At 34.0% G+C, this 23362-nt stretch overlaps 1 protein-coding gene across 2 annotated transcripts in view; it reads right to left on the bottom strand.

The window, feature by feature from the left end:
- RIMS1 (regulating synaptic membrane exocytosis 1) overlaps nt 1-23362 on the bottom strand; it is a 310345-nt gene that overhangs the window by 93639 nt on the left and 193344 nt on the right. The window contains exons 17-23 of one of the 2 annotated variants that reach the window (XM_057369045.1): nt 19349-19505; nt 18750-18875; nt 14676-14738; nt 10721-10834; nt 10168-10257; nt 4693-4776; nt 730-807 (exon numbers count right to left, since the gene is read on the bottom strand). In XM_057369045.1, the coding sequence (XP_057225028.1) occupies nt 730-807; nt 4693-4776; nt 10168-10257; nt 10721-10834; nt 14676-14738; nt 18750-18875; nt 19349-19505 (712 nt within the window). The remainder of the gene's footprint in view (nt 1-729; nt 808-4692; nt 4777-10167; nt 10258-10720; nt 10835-14675; nt 14739-18749; nt 18876-19348; nt 19506-23362) is intronic. The other variant, XM_057369055.1, reaches the window with a different exon arrangement.

Here is a 23362-nt window from a genome sequence, read left to right as displayed (position 1 = left end):
GGGGRAAATGCACATATTAAATGCTGCAGCTTTACTTAAAACCTACAGTTAACAAGTAATTAAAGTTATGGCTAGATCCACTGTATTCAGCAGCATTACCATTCATATTATGTCACCCTCTTTGTTTTCTGTTTATTTGGTTCTATTTGGGGCTTATTTTTCTTTTTCCTCATGTTGCTTGCCTGATTGTGACATGGCAGCCAATGGAGAAAGAGAGCACAGAGTGACTGATTTAAAGAGGATGGAAAAGCTAAGAGCAGGACATGCTTTCCTGTGACAAGTAACGAAGTAATGCATGGTACTCATTGGCTGAATATACTCGTTTCTCTGCTCTCAGTGCTGTCCTTGAGAGCAGCACATACTAGAAATTATTTAAACTCAGTTTCCTCCCTCTGGCTAGGATGATGCTGGACACATTTCCATTCAGCACAATAGGCTCCCGCAGCACTCAAGTCCWGGCTCAGCCTGAACACACTGAGGGCATCTGCCGATGTGCATTTACAGCGAGGGGTCCTTTCCTGCTCATACGCAGTGTGCACTCACAGCAAACKCCAATTTACCTCTTAAACATACTTTAGACATAAGAGAAAAAAAATATTATCTATGACCAATAAATGCATAGATGTACATAAAACCAGAAAAAAAAAGAAAKTATGCAGAGCATATGAACAATATACTATAACCAATAGTTCATTTACTTTGATCTATGATTTGAGTAAATAAGGATACCTCTGTGCTGCTCCAGGTTTAGCACTTAGGTGGTCTACACTGTCCTGTTTTGSAATGCAAGACTCCAGCGTCCTTGTTCTTCTCAATATATGGAAACATGGATGTGAATTTGGACAGAATGAGCAGAAACAGAAAGATGGTCACATGCAGTGAAGGTGGAGACATGCAGTCAAATATATAAACCAAAAGCATTAGGTCACTATCTATTGAAAAAGGCTGTATTTCTCATTTTCATCTTTCAGTCACTATAAGGGAATGTTAAAATTTTAGATGTAATATCAACAGTCTAAGATGTTATGAAGTATAGGATGAAAGCCAGAGCAGTGTTTTTAAAAACCATTATACTCTAYATGCAGAATGGCAGCAGTGTTATTAAATAGGTGCCCTTATCCTTCTTGAAAATYAATCCATAGTATTGTTCATTAGATTAATATATAAACATATAAAAAACCTCTTCACTTAACAAAATGCATATTTCGCCTTTATACTGTGAAATTCTGCTGAAAATGCAAGTAAATTTCGTAATTTCATGTATTTCGATGAAAACTCCGTGTTCTATTGCCACACATTCTGCTAAAACAGTAATTAACAATAACTGAATAGCAAAGTAGAATAACTGAGCTTGGGTTTTTTAAATAAAAATAATATTTCTGACTTTCTATCATATTTTAATTTCTGCTGAAGCTGCCGGATTTGCTCATAGCCTTTAGTTTGGCAAAAAATATTATTAGCCTGTTGGTGTATTATTAGTTTTTTTATTCAATATATTATGAGATCTATCAATGAAAGATTTTTTTTCAATTACAAAATTTGGATTTTAATGAGAAAACTCAGAAAAATTTGTGGTCCAGTAACAATCTAAGTTATGTAATATATTTACATCTATACCTTCATTACAGTCAAGAAATGCTAAAATTTCTCTTTAAGATCATAAATCTTCCAACTATCACACCAAATAACTGAACRATATGTATCACATATAGACAAGCATTATAATTTTGTATACAGACAAGCTATTTACAGCTCATGTTCCAAAGTTCTATGTGCCTCAATATACTTAACAGCTGTGTGTAAACGAAATCTATACACAGAAATATGACAATATTCCTACTGTAATTCAAAATTACAACTTCTGAAGTGACAACATTTTTATACAATTTGGTGCCCTATATTTATAAATTATTTATTACTGGCTTGTACAAGAGCTCTCAGTAGTTTGCAGTGGGTGTTACTTTATGTAACCTTAAAGCCACCTAGAATGTCATGTTCAGTACTTCTTGACTTACTGAAGTTTTCTGAAAGGCTGGATCTGYATGGTCCCTAAAAGTATCAGAAGGGCACTTGCTCTGCAGCTGGCTTCAGGTGACTCTTGGACAAGCATTCTTACATGCACGCATGACCGATAAAAGCTACTTCTCTTAACTGAAACTATACAAGAATTTGTTTTTTAAAAGGCTTATTTTATACAGTCTTGGTTATATGYTGATATAATATGCAGACTTTCCCAAAGGAACAGTCTGAAAAAAATTTCCACCTACCATTAAAGGGCCAGTTTTCATTCACCTTGTTTTTATCATCACTTACAATTTCAGTTTTCCAGATACCTGTCTGTCTACACTGTAGACATCAGACATTTAAACTTTCTAATTTCCAAAAGAAAAATCAAAAAACTTTCAAGCAAAGAAGCTATCAAATTCAAAAGAAAAACTATCCTTTAAAATGTCTTACAGAAATACATGACACTAAGCAAACATTTGCAAATTTAAACACTGAAATAATACATCACTCATGTCTTCATCACATTAACGGATCAAGGAGTCACTTCTTCCTGATATGGAAAGTCAAGGAATTCAGAAAAACACTCTCGCCAAAATATTTATTAAAATTTATGTTCATAATAATTAGCAATAAATACAATGTTGCAAAAAATTGATTTAAATTGTCAAAATTAGAACAGATTAGTCATAGATTTAAGAAATGTATTCAAAAATAGATGTTGATTGCACTCTATATGCAAAKTGGACCCATTTGTAATATAAATCTGTAACGTAAAATGAAATCTGTCAATCTGTGAAATATTATTTAAAACTTGTGATAAGCAGTTAGTTAGTTATCCTTGCTGATCCATCAGTCACTCCCCAACACCCACTACTTCAGCTGCCAAACTGATACAAGCATATCTTAAAAAAACTTTAATTACAGAACTGAGGGACATTGGCTGACAGCAATAAACGTGAATTAATCAGAACAAATGKAAACTTACAGAGTACAAAACAAAGGTAAAGTACCTTTGATTCCCTCACTGAGGGTATACAGACATGCAATGCAAAGACTCAGTGTAGGAGAAATATGCTGGAACTGGTAGAATGCAAACACTCATCAGCACTGAGAATAGCTTGAATTCCTTCTGTGTTGATCAGTGACTGACTGTTCCTCACTAGGTTTTGGTGACCAGGTTGCATGCAAGACTTAGRARCACAAGAAGGCAGTGATTTCACATAGGAAAYTGGACTGCTGTTTAKCCACCTCAAAAAMWYTCCTGTAAGAGATTCCATATCCTAYAGAWGATTTACTGTAAAATGTTTGCTARTAGGTATTAGATGATCTCAGCCTTTCTCCACAAAATTTTTCAGCTAACATAAAAAGGATTACTATTTGGCACTGGGAATTCAGATGACAACCTCATTTCACTGATTTTTTCAAGTCTGTTACTCTGAAGTCAATCTTTCCATCAACCCAAAAAATGWGAACCAAAATTACTCAAAAATACTTAAAAGACACAAAATACATTTGTAAGCTATTAATAGCTGTCCCCATCAAAGGGATGTGTTGAAAAAAATTCTGGAAATGAAGTATCTGTAAGGGAGGATAGCCTTGAAATAATGTTTCACGAATTTAATTTTGTAACTCTAATGCTGTCTAACTCAAATAAAAAAAAAAGAAATTATACCCAAACACAACTACACTCTCCCACCTGGTATGAGTGGAATACAYCCAGTATCAAGAAAACAAGATAAATCACAGTACAAACATCAGTACTGTGGGTAGACTTCAGCAGAAGGTAAGTATTGACACMACTAGTAGATCAGTCTTACAGTTTTAAGGGCAACTTCCTAAGTTCATGTACAGATTATTTACATTAACCATATGTACCTGTCACTTAATGYAATACAAAATACTGAAAGAAAAAAAAATTAATTCACATTTAAATATAAATTACAATGTCTGCTTAAAATAACCCAGATCCATCTGGAAAAAAAAATCAACAAAAAATTACTACTGCCAAAGCAATGGAATACCAAAACTCATCTGATTAGAAAACTCATGGAAATCAAAAAACAAAGGCAGTTCCATTAATTATAGGTGATATTCAGCATATCACATATTTAGAGCCCTGATGTTCTTAATCAAAACCTACCTTATCAGGAAAACCTGCTCCATGGAGAACATCCTGATTTGGACAGAATTTACAAACAGTGCCAATTTTACATACATCAACTAGAAAGTGTTACCAAGACCTCCAACATATCAGCCTGTGGGGTTTTTTCCCCACTGGGAACAGTTTGTTAAAAAAAGAAAAATCAAAMCCAATGAAAATAAACATGTATACAAGAATATTTATCACACTATAAAGCACCACAGTGAAAACACCACCACCATTTACAGAAGCAGGTAAAAACAGACCAAAGAACATTAACACAGATGAYGTTCTGTTGAATCAGATATCATATTTCATGTCTTGTGACTATTCAGACAAACAGAAAACTTGAAAAGATGATCATTCTTTGGTGCTTTATAACAGTTGAACAAAATGCAGAGATGATACCTAAACGRCTGTTTTATTTTGGGCTTCTGGAGGTTTGTAAGTCTCCACATATATGCACACTTCTAAATTTCAGTGTACTCCTCTGAGAGTGCAAGATGCAGTAAGCCATTTTTCAATTGGGAGGAGTTGACTAGTACCTGTCATCCTCCGGAGATGCATGCTGGATATGAATCCTGGGACTAGTAGGTCGTCTCCTCTCTAGGGAGGGGGACAATCTACCCCTGTTTGCCCGTTCAATAAAACAGGAAAAAAATAGGATATTTAGTTTGTGATAAAATTAAATATATGGAATTTGGGACTGGAAAAACACCCCAAAAAGTAATGAAAGTGTGCTATTTAATTTTTTAACAGCTTTCTAATACCCAAGCATACTTTATTTAAGGCTGCTTAATGCAGAAACATCACATCTGAAATTAAGAGAAGGTGTGCCCAAGATGCAGAATTTAGACCAATACAAATCTTCTATATGGTATACCATTAACTTTTCAAATATACTCAAATGCTAGACTACCTAATAACCTGTCATTAGTGTAGGAAGCTGCAATTCCAAATTAGAAGACTTTAAAAGACCAAGTGATGGTTATTATCTTGGTATTCTGCTAATTCCATCTCTCCCACTTCCTTGCATGGAAAAATGTATTCTCAGTAAAAATGCAGGACTATTAATAATAATAAAACTTCTTAATTTTAAGAATTAAATTAAGGGCATAAAGTCACCCTTTTCTGGAATGCAGTGAAAGAGTGAAGGTAAGTTATTTAACTAAAACCAAGCTACACACATTGGTGTACAAGTACAGGAGCAATTTTTCATAATTTGAAAATATATACTGAAAATGTGTGAAGTCAGCTTCCTCTTCTGTTCATTTCTCTTTACCCTGGCAGTAYATGCCAGTACTTTATGTTTTACAATTAAATTTAACAAAAAGGACCTGAATTGAGAATGAAAACTCAACTGAAGAATCAAATCGTGKTTTTTTTTTTTCTTGAAAAAGCTCATTCCATTTAGAATCATATATACTATATTATAGACTGATGTTGCTTATTTTATTGGGATGTTATGTGTTTGTATGTGTATGTACAGAAATTTACAATAACAAAATGAACTGATCTATTGACAAATAGCAAAACAGTTACATAAACTCAGCACAAGTATCTAATATTTCCCTTTCTGAGGCATTCTTCCAGTCCATGTAATAAGGTAAAGGGTTTGATTTATGGTACATGCAAAAAACAAAGGTTTCAGGGACATGAGCATTATTTGAACAGTTAGGTAGGTCTTTCAGAAGTTTTAAGAGCAAATAGGCTGTTAGTAGTTAGTTTCTTTTTCTCTCCAAAGCAAGAGTTAGAGAAAATGTTAATGCATCAGTGCACTCAGTCAAAGCCCTTAATATGCTGATATCCACTACAGATATTAAAGAGCATTTGATAGAATTAACTATGTAATTCAGTTTTTCTTTTTAAGAACATGCTCCCTTTCACTGAATGTTGAATGACTGTGAGTCACAAAACAACACCAACACATAACTACCTATTTCTTTACATGGTTGGAAAGAACCAGAAAGACGGTATGCCACAGACCTAAGGCAAACAGTTATTTCACTGTACATTATTTTAAATGGAAATGGGGATATTCAACATAACTGTTAAATGCATGCAATATAATAACCAAAATGAAATCAGAACGAGCCTTAATTGCATCAACTTCCCTGTTACTTGTTTATGATTATGTAACAGGTAACTGTTGAGCTTTGTCTCTTGTTTAGATAGTAGTGACTAGCTGATAGCAAATATCCTGTTTTGATTCATATTGCAGTGAAGCACCTCTGAACAATTTAACATAGCTGTGGGGCTATATTTTGCAGGTATGCTGACCCTTGTACATGACCTCATCCCTGGGCTGTGCTCCTYGGTTTTATTTGCTCAGATGTCCCCTAAATGATGTCTCAGGACAAAGGCAAATGAAAAGTACCAATTGGTACAACTGTTCTTGTGCTAACTGCTAATACGTATGAGAATTGCCTGCAACATCAGATATTTATAAGGTAAATAACAGCCACTTCATATTATTAAATGACTAGCACTGGCTGAATCTTGAATCAGTCTGRGGAAGATCCTATTATGATGAGAACCCATTACTTAATCAGTTCAGAGTCTGCCCTTAAACCTTATGCTTAGGTGTTTTTTTGACTGGAGACTTGGTGTTGAAAATAAATTTCTCTTTTCTAAAGAAACAGCACCCAATTTACAAAGAAAAAAGCAGAAATTTTGAGATACGGTAAAAAGGATAATAATGAAAAAAACCACAAAGTATAATGAAGTAGTAGAAGGAAAAACAACTTTCAATGGCCCTACAGGACATGTTATAAACTTAAAAGATGCCTTTCAGATCAAGGAAACTTCAACAACACAATAATTTTGGAAAAAAACAAATTAACAGAACAGCTTCAAATAAATAGAGGATAGATGATGGAAAGAGGGAAAAAAAAAAGGCAAGCATGGTGTAACTGCATWGGGGTACTAGTAAGGACTGGTTATTTTTGAGTGACCTGTGCAAATGAGAAATATATGAAGGATTACATTCTGAAAAAAAAACAGTCCATTTAACAAAAAACTTTGGTAGACCTGTGTCAAGGCAAGATCAGTTTGCCAGCCAAGTTATGTGGGTGTTACTTGGTCAAATGATGGAACTTGTAGGAGGAGAAAAGGAATTCTGTCCTCRTTCTTGTTCTGGTTCTGCTTTAGTGAAACAAAGACTTGATATATACAGCTGAAAGTATTTTTCTGCTGGTGTAAGTGAGTCAATAGAATGACTTTTACTGGCAAAGCAGCTTCTTAAAAACCAGTCACTACTCCGACCATTCCAAATGACATGAATAATGTTGCATAAATTTCAAGAATCAAAACCGTTTCCAGCAAATCAGTGACTGAGAGAAATAGGGCTCTATTGTCCATCTGTTATACCAACACCATTTTGTTAAAAAGTGGTTCATTTTAGCTCTTGATCTCACATATAATCTAATTTTTACCTTGCGAGTCAAAAAGTTAGAGGGAATAAGTAGAAATAATTTTACATAGGAAGTATATTCCTAATTTTATTGAAAGAAAATATACAAAGCCATAATTAGAAGTCTGTATTTGGAGGCATGAAAGTCTAGACTTTAAATATACAATGCTGTCATCCAGGGAGGGGAGAAGGAAGAAGAGACAATATGAAAAAAAGTAATAATGATTTCAACATAAGTCTTTCAAATATAATGATAATAAAATGCTGTAGATTGGACTTGACAAAACCATAGAGTATTTGTCTTTGGTGGACCAGTTCTAGACCTGGCAACTGTCTTGTCTCTTCTAAGTCTCCAGTGATGAAGACAACATTTTCCATATTGTCTATTCCAGTGTTTCATTATAATTGCTTTCAAAAGAGGTTTCCTACTGCTTAAGGTGAACTTGTCCTACTGTATTTTAAGTCTCACACTCTCATCTTCTCCAGCACAAAACCAAAATGCTTTCTATAGGCCCCTAACCTAATTCTGTGTTCTTCAAACTAAAGACTCCTCTATCATTACATACAACTGATGACTAACCTCAGCTTTAAGTGTAAGCAGATTCCACAGTCAACAGTGGAGAATGAAATCTACTAAAGTTCACTTCCCCCAAAACAAAACATTTATTTGCTGGGGTTTATATTTAAATATAACATCTTCCTCCAAAATTTGGGCTGCATAGGAAAAAATCTTCCATGTCACAAGAAAGCAAGAAAAAGAACATCCTAAATCTTCTGCCAAAGCCACACATATCTTACTATTTTCAATAAAACTACCAAAAAAATTTGAATAATAATTTCCTAAACAAGAGCTTTTCTGCTCTCTGAAGGACCCCAAGTCATGACCACCTCCTACTTAGGACTTCCAAAAGCTAAGAAAAAGTTTTACAGTAATGGGCAATCTTTCTGGAACAGGCTCACTGATGATCTGGCAAAACCACATCTTTAGTAGCAACAAAGGCCATTAATACAGACTAAACACTCTCCTTTCTGAAGAGCTCATAAAAAATGCTGCAGATTCTGCACAATGCCCAATGGACAAAGGTTGCTGGACTTGAATTCCAAAGACATAATAGAACTAGTTAATAGKACACATGTAGTTTTTAGCACAAGATTTTAACTAGATAGTTTATAATCACCAGTTACTATTTCATTAAATATTTATCTTGATGGGTGGCATCTTGAAATAAGTACAGAACATTCTGCTCATGTCTATATGTAATTACATTAAGTAATTGCTTGTAGATGAAGGCAGCTGTTTTTAACTGTTTAACTGTTTAACTCAGTTTTTAATATGATGCTACAATGTTTTTTTAAAAAGTGTATAAAAAAATCTGTATTTCATTCTGATTTGCTTTACTTCAGCTGATTTTTTTTTGTTTAACAATCATGTTCATATTATCTGTAATGTCTTGAGCTTGGTCTTGAGATTAAAAARGAACAAACAACTGTAGATCCATCAAGGATACCTCAGCAGAACATTAGTCACTCCTCTGCAACAAGAGCACAACTTAAGAAGAGCAAAGTTCCAATCAAGGAGCAGCAGGAATTGGGAGAAAAGAAAGGGAAATTATAAATAAAAAACTCAGTTAGGCATTGTTAGTGCCTTTCTTCACATATCCTGTCCCAAAACAAAGAAAAATAATCCAACTGTTAAAACCACCACACCATAGATTGACTGAAAAAGCCTCAATAACCTCCACACTAGTTAAATACGTATTGCACAGATGAAATTGCAGTTCCATCCTATTCTCACTCAAAGGGAGCCTATTGTTGCCCTTAGCAAACCTAAAATCTCACTCTAAAGTGATATAATTATTAGCCAAAAACATAGACAAAGATGAAAAGTTCTCTTGTGGAATCCTCCCATCTATCAAATACACCAATAGTATCTGATTCACCTAAAATTTTGAATCAAACTATTGTAATAATAAAAATACAGAAAGCATCCATAGCATGCCTGCAAGATGTAAATGACACAATAATATTTTATTTAAACTGTAAACACATCTTCTTAAGACTGATGTGAACTTTAATATAATATCACAGAATGATAATAATTTAATGCAGTGATCTGCCTTATAATTGCAAAAGCAGATGCAGCAGGTTAAAGATGTTTAGCTGTTTTGCAAAAACGTATCAGTATTGATACAGTTCTGGTTTGAAATGTGAGAGTTTTGGTGTACTTTCTAATTTATGCCACCGCTTAATTAGCAGTCCAGAGAACAAGCAAGAAACAGATGTAATGCTTTTTAGCAAATGATGATGAAGATTCACAACCAAGTGGTAGTTTCAAAATACTTAACACTGCAATGCTATTATCAGCATACTGAGGACTTTTGTAAACAATGAACATCAGCTTGAACTAAAATAAATAAAGTAGCCAGAAGTGGTTATAAACTCCAACACACAATTTACATGACATACATGAATATAGGAGCAAAAATGTCTACAAATACCAAAGCAGACAAGAATGTACAAGAATGTAGAACACTCATATGAAGAAAACCAAAACTTATAAAAATCACCAGCACAGATGACAAGAAATTCATAAGTTTTTATTTTATACCTTTCTCGTTCTGGTGAATGCAAACTAGTATCTGGTCTCAAGCAGTTGGTACTAGCACTCCTAGCCCTGTCAAGGGAGGGCTGCAGTTCACTAGTGCCAGTGCATTGCATCCAATGGTAGAAGAGAAAGAAAAAGAAAACAAAGAAAGGAATACCATGTTAGATATTAACTCATAAAATAATGTTCTCTTTACAGAAAATGTAGAATCACAATGATTTAATTAAGGAGAACGTAAAAGAGTTGATTGGATGATAGTGTCAAGATTTGTTTAGAAAACAAATGCAAACAAAAGACTGCTAGAAAATTTTTGCAAATATCGTTGAAATGTTTAAAACTGAATGAGAACAGAACATCATCCACTTGTGAGAAAAGTGGAATGAGAAATACCAAACAATAAAATAATATCCTTATTAACAGCAGTAAATCTTAAGCCAAAACAAAAGAAAGTGATACACTATATGTCATGTGAAATCCCTTTACAGCGAAGCTCATTTATTCTGAAAATCCATACTAGATACCAAACAAGGGGGGGGATTAATCCTCAGTGTCTTACCTAACCGGTAGATCATCTCCAAATTTCGATACTCGTGAATTAAGGCAATCATGAAGGAGTGAAATATCCTGTCTAATCACGGATTTGGTCTTAGCACATGCAGGAAGAGTTGAGCTTTGTAAATTAAAATTATTTAAACAAAATGAAAATAAATTTAACATATAACAGAAATCTCATACATAAAAAAAATAATGTAATAAAGAAAAACGTGCAACATACAACTTTAACAGTGAAGACAACTCCAACTAATACAAAGTAGTCTGGTTTGGGTTTTTTTTTTGTAACATAGGTGTTAATTCAAACAATTATATGAAGTTATTCCAGGATTTTATCCCTTATCTCTCAGTTACAAGTATGTATTAAACATATTAGGGTTTTTTTTTTAATTTAACAGGGAAGTCTATTTATTTTTTTAAAATAAGCTAACTACTCAAAGGGGACTCTAAACACTTCTTACCTGTATAGGATCCAATGAGTACCATTTTCTAGTAAAGGCATCTTGGGTGGTAATGTTTTATAGTGCCTAACAGAACTTCTTGAATGTGGTGGGTCAGAAAAGAACACAGAACAACATAAAAACATGCCAGAAATAAAAAGACAGGTAAAGGCAAGCCAAGACTGACCAGAAAGTAAAATAAWTGCATAATATTCTGTTACATTGTATAGCTGACAGAATAGATTCCTCAGTATACAACTTTTTTCAACTACTGTGGGAGCTACCTGGGGGACAAATGTTGAATTTACACTTTTCTTAATAAAGTGTATGAACTTATGGCAATATTAGTACAGCCCAGATGTTTTCTTGAAATCTATATTCCATTTATAGATGCTTTTATTATACAGACTATTTTAAAGGATTAAGTTGATATTAAATTTGCTCTTAATTTCTCTTAGTTATGCCTTACTTAGACCTGCAGAGATTTTAACCTCTTCAGTAGCATGAAAATCTTGCTAAACCAGGGATATATATAGTATCACAAATTTAATTAAGATGTATTAGCAGCTGGCTTTTTTGAATGTGAAATTCTTTTGAAAGTGGCATATCAGCTTCAAAATTCAACACTAAATGTTAAAAACAGTAAGTGATTAAAATACTTCGGAGAGGTACTACATCARCCAGCACAGCAGCACTAAGGTCTTACATGACAATTGTCTAATATCATAGATTTTAGAGAAGGAAATGTTTATTTTATCAGCCAGCTCTACCTAATGAACATGGGAGAAATTCAAAGGCAGACAGTGGCTGCTGAATGGGAATTATGGCCATTTAATGGTAAAGAGTTAATAACAACATTCTAACAGTTTTCMACATACCCTACTAGGATAGAAGGGTACAGCTGTGTACATAGTACAACTATGGAGCTACTAGGAGAAGAACCAGCAGGTTTGAGGATTGCTGGTTGATTGTTGCAGCATCAACATTCTGTCCTGATAAGACATTTTGATTCCTGTTAAGCCTTGGACCTAAGCACAGCAGGACCAATATAACAAACCTGGCTGTGTCACAGACAGATGAATCAACTCTCTGCCTGGAAATAGGAGTATCTGTAAAACCCTGAGGGATTTAAAAGAGGAGCTTTGACCCTTCTTGTATGGATATAGTGGTCACCACTGGTGACCTCTCTATCAGAGGTCACTGTAATGTTGCAGGAAGAAAGGAATAGTTGTCATCAGGCTAATCCTGTCACATGAGTAGATATTACCAATCAAAGCAGGGGTGATCTAAGACATGGAAAACAACCCACAGTCTATAGCACAGGTACACACCTTTCCATCATTTCTGCTATTAGCCAACAAYTGCATACAGATGGACAGGATGGACAGCTAGGACTAGTATTCCAAGCTCTTGCATTAAACTTACCATAGATCTTAACTTTGTAGCTTGGACAAGCTAATTTATTTCATTTAACATGAAACCATTAACATTTCTTTCCCTTTTAAGCCAAAACTTCTCAACAACTAATTAAAACATTTTACAGCAAGCTATCTAGACAAAAATGGGTGAAGTCTTATAAAGTTTCTAACATGAACAAATGTCAGATCACTAGAAATTAGAAWGGACAAAAGATGAAAATTGAACAAATTTTTGTTGAAACTGATTACAGAAGTGTTCTGCCAAGAATGAATATTGTCAGTTTTGGGGCATTATTTGGAATCAGTGTACAAGCACCAAAGTTAAATTTCAAAGAATGAACCTATTGTCATCTATTGCTTTTATATTCACCTTCAATACATTATTATAAGTACCATCCTGTTTTATAGTATATCATTACTATTACTTTTAAAGGGTTAATTTGTGGGATTTTTTATTACAAAGATACAAAACCAATAAATGGAATAAAGAAAAGGCAAGAAAGGGCTGTATGCTCTGAATTCAGTGTAGCTCTTTCCTAACTCTATTGCTGTCCATGCACAACTTTTTGCTTTGGCCAGACTGGTTTAGTRGATTTGTAAAACTATTGGAAAGCTAATGGCTGGACAAAGTGCACCTAAAGTTTAAAATACAGTATTTACCTCACTGAGACTTTAAGCAATGTCATTGAAAAATTATAATGACAATTATAATCTTTAAGAGGGATAGAGGAAAGCACAGGGCTGGAGGCAGGAAGAGGGTGAAGCTACAGAAGATGCAGCAGAAGGGACACAGGAAAGAGGCAGAAAAAATTGCTATTACCTGACAATAAAGAGACATATAACAACAAGAAGTTAAATAAATTATTAAACCCTAAAACCTAAAATCTGAAGGAAAAGCCTTTTTAACTTAGGTATGAGAATTTCTACTGATAATAAAAGCCTAATTTAACAGCTTCACTGATGCAGAATTTTTGGAAAGGTTTCATATTTATTATTTTAGCTTTATACTACTATGTTTTTAACAGAATCCTGTCATGGCACCTCCAATACTGTTTCAAATTTGATGATGAAAATTAAAGCAAGACAAGGCATTTAAAAAATGCCATTTACAGTATTTGTAAGAGAAAATCCTACATTAGGTAAATGAATAATAGCACTAGACAACATGGTTTTACAGTTTATGATTTTAAACATACAGCACAGACACAGAACTCTTCTCAACATCCAGATCCTGAAGGGACAAATGGATAACTACCTGGTTGAAGTAGGTGAATGGTTAATTACTCAACTTCAACCTACATTTTTACTTATTGTGAAAGATATTCTACACAATCTGTCATGGATTTTTAACAAAGTTAACAGACACAGTGAATAAAAAAGTGGGGGAGCAGACTTTGATTTTTTTAGATTAAGATATTTCAGTCCCATTTAGTTTCACAACACTGGAAAATGGTAAGACAGGGAGCTCCAAGGTTTGGAACAAAAGCTTAATGAAGACTGAAGATAGGCCCAAACTACAAAGTTTATATGTGGATCCAATTTATAGAACCATTTTTAGATGCAAAACAATACAAGACCCCTCAAATCTGGGATTTCCAGTAAGACCTCGTAAATCAGTATTTATTCCTCTGCAAGTGATTGCATGAGATTAATATATATCTTCATAGATAAAAAAAAAAATCAGCATGTTTAACCAGACAAAGGTTGTTTAATTGTGCATGGCTGTTATACAAACGTAAAAATGCAAATAGAAGAAAACATAAAATGAAATAAAAAAGTGAAGTCTGAAATTATAACAATGCTGTCATGCATTGGGAGATCAGGACTTTTGTGACTAGACAGAAAATCTACCACAAAATACAACTGCAAAACCAAAATTTCTTCAACTCCTTTAATCCTTACTACTGACGTTCACAAACATATATACACATCTCAATCTGAATTAAAATGAACAAAAAAAGAACAACTGACATCTGGATCACAATGTACTTGGAAGTTCTTTATTTACTGGGACTAAATACCACCATGGGAAAAACACTGGGCACAGAAAGTATAAACAACTAACCAGATGTGTTAATGATTACCACATTCCTGTATTTACCTGATGGTATGTAGGCACTCTGCACTTCTTCCTCGCTTTGCTCTGGGCAGCATAAGAAGCTCACTGCACAGACAGGATGGGTGGTGAGTGAAACAGATATYGTTATGAAGCATTAGATGACATGGGTTATGCCAATGATAAGCAAATGAAAACATAAAAAGAAACAAGAAGCATCCAACCAGATAGATACTCTRATAACATTCAAACTCTGACTGCACATCTCAAAAAAATATGAGCCAAAAAAATGGGTAGTAATTACATTTTCAAGAAATTCTTTTTAGTGTGGCACCTCCTTCTGTGATTTTTAAAAAAAATTCAGAAGTACTTTTYCAGAGCCCTCATGACAAAACAAATACATAAAATGGCGACAGATTTCTCATAACCTCCTGTCTCATGAACTAATGAATGGAGAGTTGCTTTAGGGAAAAAAAGAAAGATGCTTRTTGTTTGTTTTGTGTTGGGTTTTGTGGCTTCCTGCAAAATCATACATGTAAAACAAAGAAGGTTTGATAGTGATTTAATGCAGATTGGTTTATGGGAAGAGTAACCAGAYACCCTTTAGGGAAAATCAAAAATATATGTTCACTTGAAATATTATGTTTGGCCAAGCATAAATTCTGACTCATAGCTCTTGATGGTATTTTGTAACGTAATCCTAAAGAAACAAAAAAAAGCTAATCAGCGATGAGACTTTTTGTTTCTGATTCTTTCAAATTGAGGAAAATCAGCCATCTATTCTGTTTTTCTTATACTGTAACCAAACACATACTACAGCCAGCAAGATGGTAAAATTAATGCATATATATGCCTATGGTAATTATGACTATGATATGAAATATCCCTTGAATTAATCCTGTAGTTTTACGCACTTCAACACAATCAGAAAGACCAAGCTCCAAAACTCCTATCATTGTAAACATGAAATTAAAGGTAAGCTTCATGGAAACATGCTAATTTTAAAGGAAGCAGGGAATCCCATGAAGTACTATGGCAAAAAAAAAGAGAGAAAATATTACAAAACAGATAAAGCARTAGTTTTTCAATGCGTTTTACACTTCATGCTGTTATAGAACGATCCATTTCATTGGTACAGTATAGGCATTATTTATCTAAAGTTCTAAACTGGGCAACTTGAAATAATGGCTTGTGAGTCTTGTAAGATTCCATTACATCTGGAGCCACCAGCTTGATTTTGATGCAACAATATGTACTGAAGTTGAATTGAATTTTTTAGTTTTCCTTCTAAGCCAAATTTCTATTCATAAACTTAGAGGACCAACACAATTTATATGCAGTTTTCCAAACTACGAACAACTATGGATTTTAGGGAAAAAGTTACTATTTTCTTTGAARTTGCAAAGTAGATGCAACTACTATTTTTAAGTCCACATTAAATCATAGGGTATGTTGTTATTATTTACCTTGGCTAAGCCAAAGAATAATTGTAATTGGCCCAAGGCAAACATTAATAAAAAATCCTGAAAAGTGATATAAAATAACAAATCCACCATAATATCTTCAAATTAAAAAAAAATATAAAAGAATCCATAAAGAATCCATAAAGAATCCATCAAGTAGATTACCAATAATGTGAGAATATGCAATTCTCTGATAAATTAAGTCTGGTTTGGGCAACATTTAAAATAGAGACTATTATTCTCGAACAAATGTTTTTTGTTTTGACAGATTTTACTGAGGAATAAAAGAAACACACAAAAAAGAAAAGTGCCATGCTCTTGAAAATTTGACAATGATTTCTTAATAAAAAGCTTTTCCTAACAGTTTATATATATTCATACATGTGTGCATATATGTATATAAATATATATAAAACTGTTGAAGTGGACAAGTAGGTTCCACTGGAAATTTATTGCAATCGATGCTTCTGTAAGAGTGGTTGTAGCTATTTTTACTAAGACCTATATTATTATTCAGTATTAATTTTGGACCAATAACAGATCATTGAAAAAATTATTGAAATTAATCAGCTGCTGTAATTTCTGCCATGTAATTATCACGTAATTCCTCAACTTTCAAGCCAAGTTTACGTTAAATACCTATGCAAATGTACTTGTTTCGATGAATGCACCACATGTAATATCTACACTACTCTTATACTAATAAATCATATTTAATGAAGTTGGTTTTTTTTCAATTCTTGGATATGACAGAGAATCTTTCTCAAAAAAACCTAGTCTGGATCTTTCATATGATGCTATTCTTTTGTACTGAAAGCCAGCAAAACCTGCCAGAGTTAAACAGCCTTCACAACTTATGAAATCTGGGGGAAAAGATGAAAAGAAAAATGGAATAAAGGAGACCACTGCAGACAAGATTATTATTCAAGGACAGTAAATTCATGGACCCATTTTAAACCCTGCAAATAAGGCATGTACATCCTTTGTGTCTGATCTTTAAACTTCTGAAAAAAGTTTCCTAAACACTGAAAAGAACTGAAGAATGTCTCACTTGTCTGAACAAATCCAGCAGCCCATTGCTCATTCCCAAGAAAGGCTCAGCATAAACCCTGCTCCTATCCATGATTCATGCATTTATCACCAGTTATGTCTTGGTTTGAAGCTTTATTAAAAGAGAAATTTCTAGACAGTTAAGTGTCTATATTTATACTGACAAAAGCTACTTTTCAAAGCCTTCTTCATTTCAAATCTGATGAATAAGAAATATATTCAGGAATGATGAATCAGGAATATACTCAGGAATCTTTTGAATATATTAGCGCCCAAAATGAATAACAACAGAAAACATTTGCAACAAGTGGATGTTACTTGAATCAGCCTAACTATAAATCTGACTACTATATTTAAAAACAATTTAAATTCACCTCTGAAAGGAAATTCAGTAYGAAAACCAAACTTAAGTCAATCCTGTACACACTTCTTGCCTATAAATTTGATTTTTAAATGTAACAGATTACTCATTAATTCCCATATCTATGTTACCATACTACAAAAGTAAAACAGGAAAGATCATACACAAAACTGAAYAGGCTTAACTTTAAGCACCATCGGTTCTTCAATCTTTATGTTGCTTCAAAATTGGCCAAAGATTTCCAGAGACTTTTATGATTTAACATTTACATGTTTTCACATCACTATGAAATTTATGTTCTGTATTGAATTTACTGGATTATATGGAAAGATTTTGTCATACTTAGTTCTAAAAGTACTGCCAAAAAAAAATCAAAGACATTACTCTGACAATTAATCTTATCTGAATAGTAAAAGTTTGCTATATAGCCTAGCTATCTGATATTTTTAAGTAAACAACCCAATAAAGTTGATAATCTATGTGACTGTCATCATTATTTTTCACAATACTGAGTTGAAATAACTTTCTAACCCTTTTGTCAGCTATAAAAAAAACACAAATTCGAATTTCTTCCATTTTATCAGACTATTATTCCTTAATACCTGAAAACACTGCCTACAAGGAGAGACCAAGTGTTCTCTGAATGCAGCCACTCCATGTATTCCAGAGAGGGATGCATGTGTCTGTCATGAATCTAAGAATGGAAATTTTTGCAAACTACAACCAGCTCTACAACTATCCTTGATATGCCTGGGTACAAAGCTCACCAGAATGTTACATAAGATCCGTGAGACTGCACCCACAGATGTCCAAAATCTGTAAGCATATGAATGCAAACCAGAGTACATCCAACTCCCAGCTAGGAGGAATTCACGCCTGGTATTTTCCTGGCTAGTGCAACTAGTAAATTCTGGTACATTACAAGAATAGCTAGGGTATACATTAGGCTGTAGGGCTWTCTTGCAATAATCTCTGCGCTTTATTTATGAAAAAGTAGCAGAATCTCTAGGACAAAGAGCCAAGAATAATTTTTCGAGATATGTGCTGTTACTGTCAACTCAGTGCAGTTTTACTAAAAAAAAACTATAGATAATTTAACAATTGCACTAGACTCTATCAGTTAGCATGAATTCTCTCCCTTCCCCATTGCTATCAGTCATATTTCTAATGAAAATCTGAAAATTAGGCAAACTGACAAAGAAAGACATTTCTAAACTTTTTTCCAAGTTCAGGCTGACAATGTACCTTTCTTGATCAGACAAATACTGACTATCCATCTCTCTGGATCTGTAATCAACTGGAGTTCTGGAGGCATCATGGTGTCTAGTTGGAGAACGTGATCTTCTCATTTGATGAATTTCATCTAAACTCCTGAAAAGCAGAAATATGTATGATGATTTTGTTTTCTCATGAAAAACAACGGATTGCAGTACAAGTTGCTTGAAGGAAGTTTTTAATAATAAATTATTAATACACAATTTCTAAAAGAAAGCCGTTACAAATGATGCAATTTATACATGCCACTATTCTCCTAGAAATATACTTAAGTTGCTTCATACAAGATCCAGCCACYRACTGAAATGAAATTCCAGACCTATGTATTAGTTATGGTAYACAGATGATGAACCAGAGAAAATAKGAGTAAAAAAAGGCAAGTCTTACARAGTTGTGATTCATCCCATGAGTGCTCTTGAATGAYTAACAAAACCATATATCAAGTTCAAATACTGCACTAATAAATCTACATACARAAATCAAGCTTTGAAATAGTGAAAAATTCCTGAACAAGAGAGAATTTAATAATGACAGATTCTCCAAACTTGCAGTCACATTGTGATGCCTACCTCTGTAATGGCACATGTGGTAAACGTGAACGGGGCCTGCCCTGATCGTCGCCACGGTGAGGAGACACGGAACGTGAACGATGATGTGTTGTTGCTCTTTGCTGTTCTGGCACAGTTAGCGTTGTGGATTTACTTTCTCTAGTACTAGACCTATAACCTACTGGCAAGAGGGTAACAAAATGAAATTAGAGAATAAAGGTCTGGGTTGAGAAAGAATTCAGATGGCTAGTCTTCCAGGAGTACATATCTAATTGCTTACACAACTTTCAGGTCATCATTCAGCTGTTGTACATCCTCGATATATCATGCAGGATAAATTACTAGCATTACCTTTAAATGTCTACATGTACAGAGACTGGAAAAATGAGATTTTTTTTCGTACTGGAAGATGTGGAGCAGTTTTCTTACTTGGGGAAGAATATTCTGGGTATTTTGTGTATATAAAAAAGTGTTTGAAAGCAATCTAAATAGTACAGGTTTACCTCATCTGAAAAATAGAGAAACCACGCCTGCGTACGACACAACAAACTCACATGGGACTGCCCATATATAAAGCATCTTTCTGTCTCCTGTTTCAGATAAACACAAAGATGTTCTCCTACTGAACTTGGCCAAAGACATCCACTTAAAAAAATTACTATGATTTAGAGCAYATTGTACCAAATATTGGGTGTTGCATACTTTGCAGAGTATTTTTTCCAAATACTATGAAGAAGCAGCAGAATTTCTTGTAGTTCATTCTTACATGAGATATTAAAAAAAATCAGCACAATGTTAGTACATTTTCAGTATTTCAGTATTGTTGTGCCTTTTTCTATTTAGCCTTGTCAAACTCTGCCTTGTCAAACATTTTGAAACCCATCCTAAAACAGACAGTGAAGCTCAGTAAGATAACAGCTTTCAAAAAGTGCCCGTTATCTTTCCAGAAGAGCCTCAGGTGATCTGCTCAGACTTCATTTGCTCATTTCTAGACATTTAAATTAGATTACAAGAATCCCTTGACAGAAAATCCCTTAATGAAAGAAAGTCATCCCTTAATCACTTCACAAATYCTTCCTAAGGTATCAAAATAATAATTTTGCTCCTTTTCTGAATATGTCTAGCATTAAAGTTACTGTAATGTGTGATTTTTTTTCAGCTTAAAAAAACAGCCTRTATCAGAGATCTTCTTTTCATGCAGGAAAAGACTATGATTTTGTCACCTGTTAATTGCAGAAATTAAATAAATTGCCCTTTTAATGGATCTCATTACAGGGTTTTAACTTTGGAGGTTTTTTAAATATTTTATACAATTTATATGATTCATCTAGTTTTTCTTTGATCCAATTACAAATAGAACCTCTTTTAAAAGTGTGGCCTGAACACAGAGTCTGTATTAGGCTTGATCATGTATTCATTGACATTTAATACCCTTTTTAGCTGTGAGTCTGAACCCTGACCACAAACATCAAAGAAGCATTCACACTTTTTTCCCAAAATGTGTAATAGTTTACCAATGCATTCTAATGGCCTCTAAACCTGACAACATGCATGAAAGCATCTACTGAGGTTTCTCAACCTTTTAACAAAGTAGGACTCCAATGTTCCACAGGTTTTGGTACGCTGTGATGCTGGAGTACCTTACCTGCCAAAAAGGTGTTTCAGAATTTTGTTATAAAATTATAAAGAAACATGAGGATCTCCCTGATCTCAKGACAAGGATTAGGTGCAAATTTTGAAGGAAAAAAGAACTCCCTCAGGACTTCAGTGGARATTCACCTACCAAGATTGCTGCAGAAAATGTCTTGGTTTATTGTTAGAGGAACAAAAAATATGACAAAAGCTGGATGTGTTCCCTTTCCCAGGATAACTAAATCTAAGCTGTATTTGAAAAAAGGTATTTCATTTTCCAAACAAGCTTGTGTTACAAAAAAGCCTGTCATCTCTACCAGAAAGAAGAGCAGTTTACATTTACTAAACACTAAAACCAAAGAAATCCTAAACTTCTTTCCAACCTTTAGGCAATTGTACTGAAATATATACAATTTAAGTAGAAAAAATTAAATATAAATTTAAAATATATTTCTAGACCATTTCTAGTCTGCCAAAAAACCTGCACATAGGATTATTCTGTAAACTCAAAAATTTACCACAGAAAGATGATTTTATGTTATGTATTTTTTATAGCCAAGCTATCTATGGAAAAATACCAGAACCCATGCAGTGTATGTACACAAAGCTTAGAGAACAGACATAGCAATTGTAACTCATACTTATCCTAAGTATTAATTCAAGAATTGTCCAACTGGTCAAATCACATCCATACTTTCACAGTGACCATGACAGTGACAGCAACAGTAACATTTCCTCATATGCTCAAATACAAAGACTCTCTGCTCTTCAGGGTGAGCAGAGGAAAATTTTGCATGGACCAGCATGATAGCAGCAACCAAGCTGATGGTACTTTATGCAGAAGTTTCTCAGTTGCTCATGGGAAACTGTCAGGTGTGACAGGAAATGAATGCAGTATGGATGATGAAAATGGTTCTGGCAAATGTTTCATACCATAATTATGTTATTTTTTCTTAAAGACAAAACAGACAACGACAAAGTACTGTATTGATATCACCCTGCTGTTACAGGAGCAAGGTAAATACAATGCAACCATTTATACAGGTTACACGTGACAGAAAAATAAACTGTTCTGAARAGTTACCCATAGGATAAGCAAAATACCTTGTTAAAAAATACTGCTGGGGCTATTGCCAACTGTGTATAAGCTTTTTTTAATTTTGTTTTTAATTAAGAAAGTTACCGAAGCTTTGGTTAAACAGACAGGTCAATACATATTCAGGTTTTATTAAAACCTTGACTGACCCTTATGGAGTCCTGGGCTGCCCAGTACAATACAGACACAGAGGGACTGATTTAAAATTAGCTCACRTGCTTAAGACATGATTTAAAACTAGCTCACAAACATGCTTAAGAGACTTGAGCATCTCTCATCTAAGGAGAGGTTGAGAGATTTAAAATAATATTCTCTTTGTGCAAATGGATGCCAGCATACCACAAAACCCCTATGAAAATCACTTGCTAAATCTGAGCTTCAAATAAAAATTACTTTCAGCTGTTGATATAAACTTTTATGAACATATCTATGACCTGATRAAACAAATAGTATATCACTGCAAGGTACTAATAATAAATGAGGGTGTTACAATTGCATTAAAGATAAGATACATTAGTGACATGACAAGGGAAAAAAACTTTTCCTAACTTACTTTGGAATTTATTAAAGTACCACTATTTTTGATGTAGCAATCTTTATTTCCATTGACAAGCAGTGATTCTTTGCAGCTGCTGAAACTTCTAGGAAAATAGTTTTGTTATTACTAAATTCTARTACTGCATTTGCCTTAGCAACTGGTAAAAAAAAATGAAAGCATAGTTTTAAGGATTTCCAATGTTAGCAAAATTAGCACAAATGTTTTCCTTAACTTTTTTAGCTTTAATGGAGATGAAGTGAAATTTTGTGCTTTTACGTTTTGTTGTTATGTGTTTATTTATTACAAAATGAGCAATAACCTTTGTGAAAATCTTGAGATATTAAGGGGACAAAATAACTTCATTTTTTTCCTCAATATTTCAGGAAAAAAGAGGAAATTGATAACTTTCACGAAGATTCTGCCTGACTAAACTGATCTCTTTCTATGACAAGGTCACCCTCTTAGTGGATGAGGGAAAGGCTGTGGATGGTTTTTACCTATAAATTATTAAAATATTTTACACTGTTTCCCCAGGATTCTCCAGGAGAAGCTGGCAGTCCACAGCTCAGACAGGGGCACTCTTTGCTGGGTACGAACTGTCTGGRTGGCYGRGCCYAGAGRRTGGTGGCAAATGGAGTCACCAGATGGTCACCAGTGGGGCTCCCCAGGACTCAGCATTGCAGCCAGTCCTGTGTAATGTCTTTATCAATAATAGGGACATGGGGACAGAACTCACCCTCAGTAATTTCACAGATAACACTGATTTGGG

The sequence above is a fragment of the Malurus melanocephalus genome, unplaced genomic scaffold, assembly GCF_030028575.1.
Source record: "Malurus melanocephalus ecotype Western Australia unplaced genomic scaffold, MMel_1.1 scaffold_4, whole genome shotgun sequence".
Taxonomy (NCBI): Eukaryota; Metazoa; Chordata; class Aves; order Passeriformes; family Maluridae; genus Malurus; species Malurus melanocephalus.
This window is presented reverse-complemented; position numbering and strand designations above follow the sequence as displayed.